The 14,370-nt window shown below is 46.0% G+C and overlaps 1 protein-coding gene across 8 annotated transcripts in view; it reads right to left on the bottom strand.

Annotated features, from left to right (window-relative positions):
* Positions 1–1,653, bottom strand: part of RGS7 (regulator of G protein signaling 7) — a 516,676-nt gene extending 515,023 nt beyond the window's left edge. For 2 of the 8 annotated variants that reach the window (XM_023247632.2, XM_023247635.2), the window contains exons 1-2: positions 1,507–1,651; positions 436–562 (exon numbers count right to left, since the gene is read on the bottom strand). In XM_023247632.2, coding sequence (XP_023103400.1) covers positions 436–513 — 78 coding nt within the window. In that variant the 5' untranslated portion in view covers positions 514–562; positions 1,507–1,651. Of the gene's footprint in view, positions 1–435; positions 582–1,234; positions 1,388–1,506 lie in introns of those variants that run through there. The other 6 variants (XM_023247636.2, XM_023247638.2, XM_023247637.2 and 3 more) reach the window with 5 other exon arrangements.
* Positions 1,654–14,370: the final 12,717 nt, after the last annotated feature.

Here is a 14,370-nt window from a genome sequence, read left to right as displayed (position 1 = left end):
TAGATTCATAGGCACATTAACTCTTTGCTGAACTGCAAAGTGGTCTTTTCATCTCTAAAATGCGATACCTTTATACAATCCTTATAACTCAAATGCTTAGGGAAGTATATGAAAAAGCTTCTGAAAACTATTACGGATGCTACAAAATCACAGGTGTAACAAAGTATGTGATGCCCAAACTTGCGGGTACTGCTGCTGATGGCAGGTTAATCTGCGTGAAGTCGGCAGGGAAGCTGAGGGAGGAGTACAGCCAGCCTCATTCACTTCACTGCGTCCCTACCCACTTGAGAATCTCAGACCATCTTCAAGTACAGTGTGCAGTACTTCGTGATTCGGGAAGTCTGAGGCCACAAAGTTAGTATATATTCCGGGGAGAAAACAAAATCAAGGAAGACAAAAGTTTCCCTTTGTTCAAGAAAGTGAAGAAAGCCTTACCTTTCTGTACACCAGCATGTTGGGTGATTCATCCGCCACCCCGTTGCTGGTCTGCCCGTAATTATTCCCCTGGGCCATGTCACCCCACACTTGGTCAGCTCTCAGGCACTGGAACGATCCGTCTGCCCTGCAGAGGGTTAGAGAGACTTCAGTGAGATGTGAGTGGTGGTGCTCAGGGGGTTGACTTGAATCGTCTTCATAATCCACAGCTCCCACACCGGGCACACTTGCCGAGAGGCTGGCTGGAGGAAGCGGCACAGAAACAGATTTTTAAAAATTGAAAATACACCTACTGTACCCCCAGGGATTTGTGAGAAATGACAGTCTTTCAGTTAGAATAGCCATTGGGCTGTGGTTTTAAGTGACCTGATCTTCTGGATGCTCGTTTTCAAAAGTGTTTGCGGCTCACCTAAAAAACCCACGGTTACCGTTTCCGCGCTAGGAGAGTTCTCTGGTCCCCAGTACTTGCATAGCGACTTGATGATGTTTTCCCAAAAGGGCGGAAAGGCACTACCCTGCGGCGGCACACGCGCGCCCAGGTATCCGGCCAGTTTCCCCGCAGGCAGCGCATCGCACAGGCCCAGTCCGCGTGCCGTTCTCGCTCTTCATTCCCCGGGTCTCCCTCTGGGAGCCGGGGAGCTTCGCCCACTTGCACCTGCCCGGCACTGCCCGCCACCCGCTCCCTCCCCTCCACTGCACTTCGGAAGTCAGGAGAGAACCGTGCCCGGTCTGTGCGAAAAGCCACCAGAATCCGTCCCGAACACGGGACCGGGTGGGAGTCAACCCCTCGGGCCATTACCTGGGTCCCCGCGCGTGGCAGCCCGGCTGCAGGAGCCTCAGAGCAACCAGCCCGAGCGGAGGAGAGCGGCGAGACCCAGCTCCCGCCGCCTGGCTCCCCGGGCGCCACAAATGGCAGCAGTTTCAGCACCGCGGACCTGGGCGAGCGCGGCGCCCGCAGCCCGGCAGGGGCGCGGGGCTCCCGGGGCGGCCGCGCGGCGGGGCGCCGAGCGAGGGTGGGTGCGGGGCGCGCGGGGAGGCGCCGCCTCCTCCCCTCCCACCTCCCCTATTTACCTCCTCGGCCAAGGTCACGGCCCCGCGGCGTCAGCCCTCGCGGGCGGGCTGGGTGCCGGCGCTGTCAGCTGGCGGCGAGCGGAGCCCCGACGCAGGGCAGCCTCATCACACTCGGCGGATGCGGAACCGCGCGGCTCAGGCCACCGCCGTCGCCGCCGCCGTGCACAGGCCGCCCCGGCAGCCCGCCGCTCGCGCCCGCTCCCCCCCCCCTCCCCGCCGCCTGGCTGGCCCGCTCCCGCCGCCGCCTCTGCTCCCGGGCGCGGGGACCAGCCGAGCGCGCGCCGCAGGCGAGGCGCCGGCCCGTGCGCGCGACTGGGAGGCGGGAGGAGGGGCGGTCACGTGGGCCGGGCGGCCGGAGGCGCGGGCGCCCCGAGGCCGCCCCGCCGCCCGCCCTCGCGCCCCGGCCCCGCGGGCGCACAGCCCGCGCGGTCGCCGGTGCGGGCGCCGCGGGCGGCCTGGGGGCCCGCGCAGAGCGGCGAGCGGCAGCCGGAAGGGCAGGGCGGGCGGGCGCGCGGATGGAGGGATGCAGGGCTGGATGGAGTCCCGCGCAGCCGGCGCGTTTCATCACGTGCCTGCTGACTCCGCTGACAGTGCGAGGGCAGCGGATGATTGATTATCGCTGTGCTTAACTGACGGCGGGGCGAGATGCCGGCGAGTCCTGGGAGGCGAGAAAATGGCCAGGACCGATGGAGCCCTGCGGCCCGCCGCCTGCGGCTTTCTCGGCTTCGTCCTAAGTTTGAGCAATGGGAAGCGATTTGGAGGCTGCCCACTCGAGCTGGAAGCCTCGCCACCTGTGAAACCGAAGGGCCACCCATCCCCCGTGCGCGCCGCCTTCTTGCAAGGGAGGTGCTCAGAGGACCCACCTCTCCGCCCCTGCTCCTACCTGCTCGCAGGTTTCCGAGAGGCCCTGGGGTGCTGATCCCCCAGAATTATTCCTCCAAGTCGATGGCATTAATTCCGCTGTAAAGGTTGGAACGACATGAAGAAGCAAAATCACTGTCGCCCCAATTATAGTAAAGAAACTTGTGTCTCTGGCTTTCTGGGGCAGATTTGGGAAGCTATAAATATCAAGTTTTCTTTCTTTCCTCAGCTGGGCCAGGTGTGGGGGAGAGAGAGACAGGATAACCAAGACAGCCCCTTCTCAACATCCTAGCTGCACACAGAATAGAAGCGACCCCTGGTTGGGTCACCAGAGCCATGTGGCCCAGTGCATTTGCCCCAGTCCCATCTGGGCAGGCAGGTTTCACCCAAGGAACAAACAGTTCTCTAACCTCTGTTCGAAGTACTACAGGGCAAAGGTTCCCATCCCAAACGGCTTTGTACACACCCTGGTCTGACCCATCTCCCGCTCTTCCCCAGTTCCCCAACTTTCTCCATTGTGTGCTCTGGAAAGTATGCTGTTTTTCGCCAAAACTGTCATTTCATTTTTGTTTTTTTCTCTAACATTTCCTAAACGTTCTGTTCCACCCGGAACCTACCTCTTCCCCCTTCAGCCCCTCTCTCTTCCTCTTTGCTCAGTCTACTTCTGGAAAGCTGGCGTGAATGGGGTTAATAAATTTGGAAAGAATAATTGGGAATGCTCACTCAGCTTGACCACTTTTCCTCTTAAGGGCAAGCTGCCTGAAGGAAGCAAGGTTTCTCCTTTGCATCACTAGACGAAGGGGGCCCTGCCGGTGCTCAGCACTGATGGACCATTCTTATCAACCAACAAACTAGCATATAGAATAGAGCCAACTTTGTATATGTTATGCATGAGATACAAAATACACCCCAGATGCATGGGACCCCATCTATCCATCCATCGTATAGATAGAACATCTATATCTATACCTGGGTCTAGATCTAGATTATCTTGCCTAAGTTATCTATATGTAGGTATAGACATGTATAAAATCTCCCTTGACACACTTTCCGCTTATTTCTGCCCTATTTTTTTTTGGCTTCTTTGGCACCAAGAATGTCTTCTCCTTTCATTTTGTCCTGAACCTATTCTATCCTGCTATCTCCATGCTACTAAACCAATGGTGAACAGTCAGTTATCGTATCAAACGGCTTTTCAGCAGTCATTAACGTTGATCTCTTTCACATTCTCAAAAACTTTCTACATTTAGCTACCAGGACACCAATGTCTGTTATTTCTCCTCTGCATTTCTGGTTGCTCTTTATCAAGCTATTACTTGTTCCTCTTTTGCTTTTTCACCCTGAAATTTTGGAGTGCCTCAGATCTCAATCTGTGGGCCTCTTCTCCTCTAAATTTACATGCATTCCCTAGGTGGGCTAAATCAGACTCACATCTTTAAATGTTACCTAAATAGTAATAACTTCCAAATGTATACTTTAATGTAGGTCTGTACTCTGGAATCCAGTCGGTCAACTGGCTCTCCACTTGATACCTAACTGGTGTCTGATTCAGCTTTATGATAACAAGGATATTGTCTCTTTAACTCATTGCCATACATTCCAGGCATAGGATAGTTCCCAGCCCACAGTAGATGCATGTTAACTAAATGAATCAATGTATCTAATAACAACAATCTGATACATAATCTTTATATTTAGTAATGCATTGTTTACATTATTATCTCATTCAATCCTCTAAAACCCTGCAGAGGTGGTTATAACTGTTCTCTCTTTTACATCAATGCACCAATAGGGAAGGAAAGGATCAGACAGGTTAAGTAAACTGCCCCATACAACCCACATAACCACTAAGTGACTGTGGTGGTTTGTGCTGTGTCAACTTGATTAGCTGGAACTACATTTCCCAGGATGCCCTTCCTTGTATTCAAGTGAGGAGAGGAATTTGTGCAAGATTGAGAAAACAGTGAGGCTGCACCCAAGGAACATAGCACCTTCCTCTCTGGTGGCCTTTGCAGTCTGTGTGTTGACATGTACCAAGTCCCAGAAGGTTCTAGTATGTCCTTGCTCTCCCTCACTTCACATTCAGGTCTTCCAAATTCCTTCCCCTCCTGAGCAATGGTACCCCCACACACTTCACAAAAGCCTGAATGTGGACCTACAAAGGCAGCAGCCACACAAAGACCACAGCTTTCCACTGACTTTTTCCTGCCAGCCTCCTTTTATGGTCCCCCTCCTGCACCTGGCCATGCCTGGCTCCCCAGCTTCCCCTGTAGACTTCAACTTGCCCACCCACTTGCCAAAGACCTCAGGGGGGTTAATAGTGTCTTTTTTCAGATCTTCCCATTCCTTATTCTGGAAAATAACTTCCCCGGCTTCCCTCACAATTGTATAAGCTCTTGTTCCCATAACACACCCCTTACTCCATTGCGTTCACAGTGTTTCTACTTCTCTGAGTTCTCTACCTCTCTGGCAGAGCTCAAATCCAAGTCTTCCTGGTACTTTTCACTATTCCACAAGAAATCCAAGTTACAGAGACAAAAACCTTGAAGCCATTGATACAAGAAAGTGCAAAACTGAACCACAGAAAGTGTGAAAAGAGTTGATATTCCAACCAGGCTCTTCAAGGACTGATAGGAGGTCTACCTGCAAGGTGATGAGGGAAGTAGTTTCCAGTCAGGCACAAAGGCAAATTCTAAAACCCATTAGGACAATGACTATAATAAGACAACCACTCATTGAATTCATACTATCTCTAGACACATTAAAAATATTCTCACCATTTCCGACAAAATCTACCCCATAAGCTATGAAAAGAAACTGATGTTCCAGTTAGGAAACTTGACTGTGATTGTATACTTTCTAAATATCAGAGTCTGGACTCGGACACACCGCTGTGTGACTCCAAAGCCCTATGGAAAACACCTGAAAAATGCCTCTGGCTACAGAATGAGTTTTTAAAACTCCGAGGGTCTCCCACAGAGATGCCTGTCATTCTTCCGTCTGCCTCCTCTCTTCTGGCACCTGTCTTCCCTCCACACACCTAACTCACACCTTTCTCACTGGGCACTAATAACTCAAGATGACTTATGGCTACTTATGGCTGCAAGGCAAACATCATGGAGCAAAATTCAGGGCAGAGCATGGTTCACCATTTCTTCTTCTGTTATTGTTAAGCCTCATTAGACGGATCATAATTTGGGTTACTGTGCATTGGAAGCAAAATTATGTCTTATTACCTTAATACTCCTAGGACTCACATTTTTTTTCTTATCTAACCTTGAGGGAATTAGACTAGATCATCTGGATCTTAGAACATAAGGGGTTTTTTTTTGTTTTTGTTTTTGTTTTTCAACATTTACTTATTTTTGGGACAGAGAGAGACAGAGCATGAACGGGGGAGGGGCAGAGAGAGAGGGAGACACAGAATCGGAAACAGGCTCCAGGCTCCGAGCCATCAGACCAGAGCCCGACGCGGGGCTCGAACTCACGGACCGCGAGATCGTGACCTGGCTGAAGTCGGACGCTTAACCGACTGCGCCACCCAGGCGCCCCTAAACTCATGTTTTTATCATTTTCCTTGTGGACCTTATGTTTTGTGATATTTCTGTCAAACAAATTAAATTGTACGATGTAATAATGCATCCATTTTTCCATTCCAGATAAAACTCCAAGGACCAGGTAAGAGCCCTGTTACTTCACTAGGTGGATAGAATTTCTCCCCAAATAATGGCATTCATGGGTTTTTTGTTATTGTTTTGTTTTTTGTTTGTTTTTAGCTGCAGCAGTCTTATCTTGGAAAAAAAATAGAATTTGATTTGTTTTTTAAATACTGGACATAGTTTCAGTAGTTTGTGAGGAGTGTTGTAACAAATTATCACACACTAAGTGGCTTGAACAACAGAAATGTATTGTCTCACAGTTCTGGAGACTAGAAGTCCAAACTCAAGGTGTGGGTAGAGGTGGTTTCTTCTGAGGACTCTGAAGGAAAGATTTGTTCGGGGCCTGTCAACTTGGTTTGTAGGTCACTGTCTCTCCCTGTGTCTCCTCACATTGTCGTCTGTGTTTGTTTCTGTGTCTAAATCTCCCCTTTCTATATGGACAAAAGTCATACTGAATTTGGGTTCACCCCACTGACCTCACTGTAACTTGACTACTTCTCTAAAGATCCAATCTCCAAACCAGGTCACAGTGTGGGCACAATTTAACCCATAGCAGCAGTGTTTATTTTTGCAAATCATTAGGGGCTCCAGAATTCCCAAACTGTGAGCTACTGCCTTCCCTCCTTTCCTTTTAATCAGTTGTGCGTGGAAGTGTGTTTTTTACATTTTCATTTTTACATCATACATACACATATATAACATAAGTATATGTTGTATAAAACATAAGTATATGTTATATAACATATACATATGGTGTATATATAAAGAATCTAGAGAAATATATGTGACTTTTGCCCTCAAGAAGTTTCCATTCTTTTTCAGAGGATAAATTTCTCTTTTTTTTCTCACAACTCACACCCAGACCAATCTGCAAATCCAGTTGGCCTGTACCTGCAAACTACGTCCAGAATTCTCACCACCTCCTCTGCTCCCAACCTGGCTTAAGCCACAATTTAATCTCTCGGGGGGTGAATACAATGACCTAATTGGTTTCTCTGCTCCCATCCTTCCCCATCTACATCTGTTCTCAATGTAGCAGCCAGTGATCACTTTAAAATGAAGCCATGTCACTTGTCCATGTAAAATCCTCCAAAGACACCCCATGTCACTCAAGGTATCTTCAAAAAGCCTCATGCTCTGACACCATGTTACCTCCTCTGACCTCAATTTATGCTGTTCGCCTTCTTACTCACTCTGTTCTAGTCACACTGCCCTCCTTGATTCTTTAAACACTCCAGGCATGCACCTGCCACAGCTATTTGCACTGGCTGTTCCTACCGCCTTGAATGCTTGTCCCTCAGATATTGCTCCCTTCCTTTCTTCAATTCTTTATTCAAATGGCATCCTGTCATTTGATGCCTATTCTAGAATAGTGAAGCCTATTCTACACACCTTAATTAAGATTATATACTCTTCTTGTACTCACCTCTCTCATTACACTGTTTTATTTGCTTTCAGAGCATCCATCACCTTCTAGTATACTGTACTACTCAGTTACTGTTTGCTGTCCGTCTCCCCCTACAAGAAGTAAATTCTGTAAGGTCAGGGATTTTCCCTCTCCTATTCATTGCTGTATTGCTGGGGTCTAGAACAGAATATGGCATATAATTGACACCGAATAATTATTTGCTGATCTATTGTGAATAAATCCATGAACACGATTCTGTTGAAAGACTGGCTGGACTCAAAGAGTCCAGTCAAAAACGTTGAGCAAAACTGAATTCAACTCAAGTTTCACTGTGGATGGAAATGCTCCACCCTTAAAATGCATTTCCTGTGTGTCATGAAGGAGAAGAATAATTCTCTTTCCCACCGTACACCCACTTCACAGAGGAACGGCTGAGAATTAATTAAGTGGTAAAGTGGGAAAGGCATTTTGAATTTCTAGGAGAAAGCACTTTATTAATTTGAGGCTTTTATTACATGAAAGAATTGTGAGCGACACAAGGGCAAGTAGAAAGAGGAGGAAAATGTTGATGAGATTACACTGTTCACAATGCTGCAATGGCATTTTCAGCGATAATTGATTTGAGATTGATAGGAGCAGAGTGAAAAAAGAAAAGTGGTTTGTGAAATCTTACCCCACGGACAGGTTAAAAAAAAAAAACCCCTTCTTCTCTGTAGTTAATTCTCAATTATTTTGATCACAAAACCCCGTTAATGAAATATTTTCCACTTTTACCATTCTTTTGTCCATTTTATGGCCATTTTCCTGCTAATGAGAACTCCCATAACAATGTCAGAGGGCTGACAAAGAAAAAGACTAAAACACTAAAATGTGTCCTTATCAGAAGTTGATTCCTCTCTCCTTTCTGTTGAGATGTTTAAATTCTGAACTAGATTACTTTCAGAATGACACCATTTTTAAATGTTATACACTTTTTGATTCACTAGAACATGAGCTGAGCATGAATTATGACATAACATTTCAGGGCAAATGAAGTCTTTTGGAAAGACAGCCTGGCGGTGATCAGATTGACCACATCAAGAGAAGCAGTGGCAGAGAAATAGACCATCACTTCTGCTGGTCAGACACCAGGGGTGGCTGTAACTATAGTAATTGAAAACAGTCCGTGCAACAGGCAGGATGTAGTATCTAGAATGTAGGGAAAACCAAGTAACAGGGTCAGAATGGCAAAACAAGAGCTAAAAGTTGGTGCCCCTGCAGGAGGGCTAAGCATGGCAAGAACAGGCCATATTTGGAACTTTCGGCAGGCAGCAGGGCCGGGGGCCGCAGAAGACGGGAAAACAGAGCAATTCATTTCTTAAATTTTTTTTTTTCTTTCAACGTTTATTTATTTTTGGGACAGAGAGAGACAGCATGAACAGGGGAGGGGCAGAGAGAGAGAGACACACAGAATCGGAAACAGGCTCCAGGCTCTGAGCCATCAGCCCAGAGCCTGACGCGGGGCTCGAACTCACGGACCACGAGATCGTGACCTGGCTGAAGTCGGACGCTTAACCGACTGCACCACCCAGGCGCCCCAAGAGCAATTCATTTCTTATTTGATTTCCAAACTCTTAGCCAGAAACAGTCTTCAAATTGGAAATGATAGAAGACATGATTAGAACAATAAACAATAAAAATGGAAGGGATAATCTTCAAATAATAAATTAAAAAAACATGATTTTGATGAAACAAACTTACTTTCTCCAGGCCACACAGCTCAGCAGAGTTATAGCCAGGACGTAAGCCCAATCTTTAGAATCCAAATCTGATGCTTCTCCCAGTATGTGATGTTGCCTCTAAGAGGCAACCGAGACTCAGAATAAAGGAAAAATTGGTAAAAGGGCCCTTGATTGTTTTAAAAAGTTTGTCTCCAGAGTCAGAGCAGTTCCATTCTTTTGTCCTGAAAGAACTTGGAAAAGAAATTCTCAGGAACTTTTAAAGTGCGGTAGAGAAAAGATGATAGCAGAATAGGGCCAATGTGCCTGAAATAAGAGAGAAAATCGATACCCAAATTAAATTGGTACACAGACTCTGTCCATAGGAAAGTTCTGTCATAGAATCCAGTAAATGTTTATTAAGTCCCATGATACCAGGCATCATGTTAGTCTCTGATGATGAACACACCTTCCCAAGACAGAGGAGACAAATGGGTAAATCACTGTAGTGTGATGTGTTCAGGATATGTGCATATAAAGTGTTAGGAAAGCACTGAGCTGAGAGGCAAGGACATTTTATCAGTCTTTGAAACTGATGGGAATCTTCCAGATGGACAAAGAGGAGGAATAACACAGAAGCACTTCAGGTGGGTGGAATAACATGTGCTGGGCTGCAGAAACATGAGCAAGGATGAATGTTTGATGAACAGCAAAAAGATTGGTATGGCTGGTTTCAAAGAGAGGGAAAGACTTTGATAGAGGTGAAGCTGGTATACAAATTGGAGACAGCTTGTGAAGAGCCTACACAGCTCATGCTGCAGAGCTTGGGTTTTAAGCAATCAGAGAGTGGATGAGTTTTGAAAACTTAAAGGGAAAAGTGGTGATCACGAAGAGTCAGGGAGGGCCTGCCAGCTACGAGCCATGCAGACTAGCTTAACCTCCTCTGCAAGTATGGTCTCTAGACTGGCAAATGAGGGCTATGTGATGGCAATATATGTTATTCAGCACGGCATGTGATAGTTTCTTTTGTGATAGCTTTGTAGACATGATACTAAAATAGGGGCTGAAATAAGAGTTCATTGGATTCATTGGATTCATAACAGACTGAATAAGGTCGGCAAAAAGAGCACTGATTAATTGACCAGAACCCACCCAACAGGAGGACTTTATGGAAAAGGCTCAGAATTCTCACCTTAGAATTTCCCTTTCTAACTGGGCATGCGAACAGTGACTCTATTACAGGTGGAAACGGCCCAGTGACCGGATGTATAAATGGCATAAAGCTATGAGGAGTAGCTAATGCACCGGAGAATAGCAGTAGGACCCAAAGAGATCAAGGCAGGCTACGAACCTGCCCTGATGAACCGCATAAAATGGAATATACCAAGGAGAAATAGTAAGCCTCATATCCAGATCGAAGACAGCCGGATCAAGTACTAAATACAGGATGGACAAGATGTGACTGAACATCAGTTCAAATGAAAAAGACACTAGGTTTTTGTTTGTTTGGGTTGCAGTTGAAAGCAAACTCAATATTGTTCAAAAAGAGCGCACATCTGCCCCCAAAAAGCCACTCTGACGACTGGAAGAAAGAGATATTTTGTCAGTGAAGAAAAAGGCTTGGGCGACTTGGGATAATCATCTGAAAACATTAAAGGACTCTCAGAATCAAACAATCTTTCAAGCCCCGGAGGACAAACTTCACTTTGACAGGTAGAAGTTTCAGGCATAGATTTCAGTTCAGCACCAGGAAGTACTTTCTAATTTTTTTTTCAACGTTTATTTTATTTTATTTTTTTGGGGGGGACAGAGAGAGACAGAGCATGAATGGGGGAGGGGCAGAGAGAGAAGGAGACACAGAATCGGAAACAGGCTCCAGGCTCTGAGCCATCAGCCCAGAGCCCGACGCGGGGCTCGAACTCACGGACCGCGAGATCGTGACCTGGCTGAAGTCGGACGCTTAACCGACTGCGCCACCCAGGCGCCCCAGGAAGTACTTTCTAATAGTCAGGCTGTTCAGCTCTAATGAGGAGGTGAGTTGCACACCCCTGGAGGCATCTGAGGTGTCTGAGGGTAGACCCTGGTCTGGAAGAGATAGTTGCTACATTGAAGATCCTAGGTCTAGATGACCTCCAAAGTTGCTTCCATGGTCTGACTATAAGATGAGACGGCATAGGAGGAAGCAATTTGAGAACTAAATGCTACCATTTTCCTGGGGGGACTTGAAATGATTTTGATCTAAACAGAGACAAGAATGACAGGAAATATTTAAAATGACAGATGAGTGAAGCCATAACACAGCCTCTCTTTGAGATCATGTTGGGCTTCGGTGTTGTCAGGGAAGGCCTCACGTGGGATGGGGACTTACTTAGCTTCGAACATTTGGTAGATGGAAAAGGGGTGCAATGGCAGTTGTTCAAGTGTGACGATGACAGACGCTCCACATGCAGAAACATTTATTTTCTATGTTCACGCGGATGGTTTCCACCACACGGTTGTCTTAAGTGCATCTGCCGCCCAGTGACTAGTAGGTCCTCAAAAGATGCTGATTTTATCGTGCTCAGGGCAAGAGGGTGCCTGCTCACCCCAAGTCAATTCTCCTTTCTCTGACTCTCCATCATCTCTACTTGTAAATATTGTTTAGCACTATCAGCTAACTACGCGTTAGCACTTCTGAATTTCTACAAACCTAACTTGTGTTGAGAAGAAGAAATAGCAAGGAAAAAAATAGATGAAGGAACTGAAAGCTTTGCTTAAATTACTTACTACACTTCTGTAATTGATAGAAAAACATTTAGGAACGTGACCCTAAATTAGTTTGCTGTGTCCATCAACTTTGAATATGAAAATAAGGCAAACATTATAAGAATGACACTGTGACTGAAAGACTGTAAAGCAATCTAAGGTAAAGAGCTTGGTATCTGAATTAAGATTCTCTGTTTGCTGTATCAGATTTTCTCTTATAGCATGTTAACCACCTTCTCTGCAGCTTGCAATCTATTTGGCACAGGGTGGTGTTCTCCAATTCTTTTTAAATATTAGACCCTTTTCTTTCTAATCGTGTGTTATTCGGGGATAATTGTTCAAGGTATGAAAATCCATATTATTTACCTTTGATTAAAGGAGCTCATTAACTGGATATTTGGAAAACAAAGCTGTTCCCTTTTTTCCTGAGATTCCCAGTGCAGCCTGTGGGCACCTGGGCACCCAACCTTCCCTGAGCAAGAGGCCAACGTCCTGGATTCATCTCTTTCAGTCCTCTCGGGCTCCTAAACACGTGTAACTGAGCCTCCCAAACACCTCAGCTCCTAAATCTAACAACTGTCTAATTCCTGATTGGCAAAAATGTTTTGTGTTTTGTTTTTGTTCGGATGCCTGAGCTCTGCATGTTGAGAAAGAGGTGGCCACTTGAGGGATCAGCAGAAAGAATGCTAGGTTGAGCAACCCTCGCCTGGCAAGGGCCGTGGCATTCCAGGCCTTCAGACCATCTGGCCTAAGGTGCTCCTTCTCTTCACAGACTCATATGTGAAGGTGCCAGATGCAAGTCGCCCATGGGAACACCCAAACCCCCGTCACAAAGAAGCGTATGTTGGACTCAAACACAACTGACACAATTCCACCCTGACCGGAGGCAGCACGGTCTTGCCGGGAATCCCTTGGGAGAGGACCCAGAGCTCCCCACCCAGCCTCTGAAGTTGGAGGGAAGCTGGGAAGCCAGTGCAAGAACTCCTGCAGATTCCCCAACATCTGCCCCAGATACAGCCGTATTTTTTTCTGAATCATTCAATCCTCTATTCGTTAAGCAGCTACATTGTGCCTCAGAAGTTTCTGAATGAATGTCACAGTCCGAAGTAGATGCAGAATTTTCTAGACCCAAAACAGAAACACCAGAGAGGCCCTGAAGTGCCCCAGAGGACATGTCTTCCTGGCTCACCTTCTGTGCTGCCCCAGATATTCCTTATGTCCTGTGTTGAACTCATCTAGTTCAATGGCTTTAAATACCATCGATAGGCTGATGGCACACCAATTTACATCTCCAGTTCTGATTTATCCTATATCCCAGAGCTCCAAACTCACATTTCCAACTGTTTACTTGACATCTTCACTGGGACGCTTAATAGTCATTTCTATTTAAAGAGGTCCAAGACAAAACAAGTTTCTCCATCTACATCCCCAATTTTTCCTTTCCCAGAATTCCCCTCTGGGTAAGTAGGGCATTCTTTTCCCAGTTACACAAGAAAAGGCTCAGAATCATTTGGGTAAGTCATAGCCCTTCTCTTTTCCTCACAAGTCCTGTCAATACAGATCAAAATAAATATCATGTCAAGATAATTCAATCCTCCCCCTTTGCCTGCCACTTTCCCATTTAAGCCACCAGCATCTCCTAACTAGACAGCTTAAGTAGTTTCTTGACTAGTTTTTAGGATTAGCATTCTCCAGATAAAACCAGAGTGGTCTATTTAAAATAGGTAACATATCATGGTGATGTTTAGCAGCTTAGATCCTTCAACAGCTTCCCGATTCCAGTAAAATAAAATCCAAACCTTTTACTCTGGCCTTATAAGACCTTAAGTTATCTGACCCCTCATGGCCTCTCCAAGTTCATCCCTTTTGCTCAAAACTCAAGAGGTGATCATCTCCATATCTTTTTATTGCAAATTTAAATGTCCCATATTCTTTAAAAGTTTAAATATGATAAAAGTTAAAAGCACTGATTTTAAACTCTTCTCATGTTTTAAAGTTATTTTCTCTTCTTGCTGTTCTGAGCGGATCATTTCCACTGTTCTGTTTTCCAGATTGCTGATGCATTCAGCTGCATCAGAGTGTATTTTTCAATTCAGTTATTACATTCTTCAGCTCTGATTCTTTCTTATATTTTCTACTTTTTTATTGAGATTCTCATTGTGTTCCACCGTCCTTACAAGTTCAGTAAACCTCTTTATGACCATTACTTTGAACTCTTTATCAGACAAAGTTTTATCTCTGATTCATCAGGTTTTTTCCCCCCTGTGGTTTTATCTTGTTCTTTCATTTGGGACATATCCCTCTATTGTCTCCTTTTGCTTGTTTCTGTGTTTCTATGAATTGGGCAGAACAGATACTTTTCCTGGTCTCAAAAGAGTGGCCTTATGTAGGAATATGTCCTGTGTAGACTGCAAGTGCCAGGTGTCTTGGACAGACCAGCTGGAGCTGAAGCACATGTGGGTGGGTCCCAAGGCATACAGTGCTGTGGCCCCCC

The sequence above is a fragment of the Felis catus genome, chromosome F1, assembly GCF_018350175.1.
Source record: "Felis catus isolate Fca126 chromosome F1, F.catus_Fca126_mat1.0, whole genome shotgun sequence".
Lineage (NCBI taxonomy): Eukaryota > Metazoa > Chordata > Mammalia > Carnivora > Felidae > Felis > Felis catus.
The sequence above is the reverse complement of the archived record's forward strand: the minus strand, read 5'-3'. Positions and strand labels throughout refer to the sequence as shown.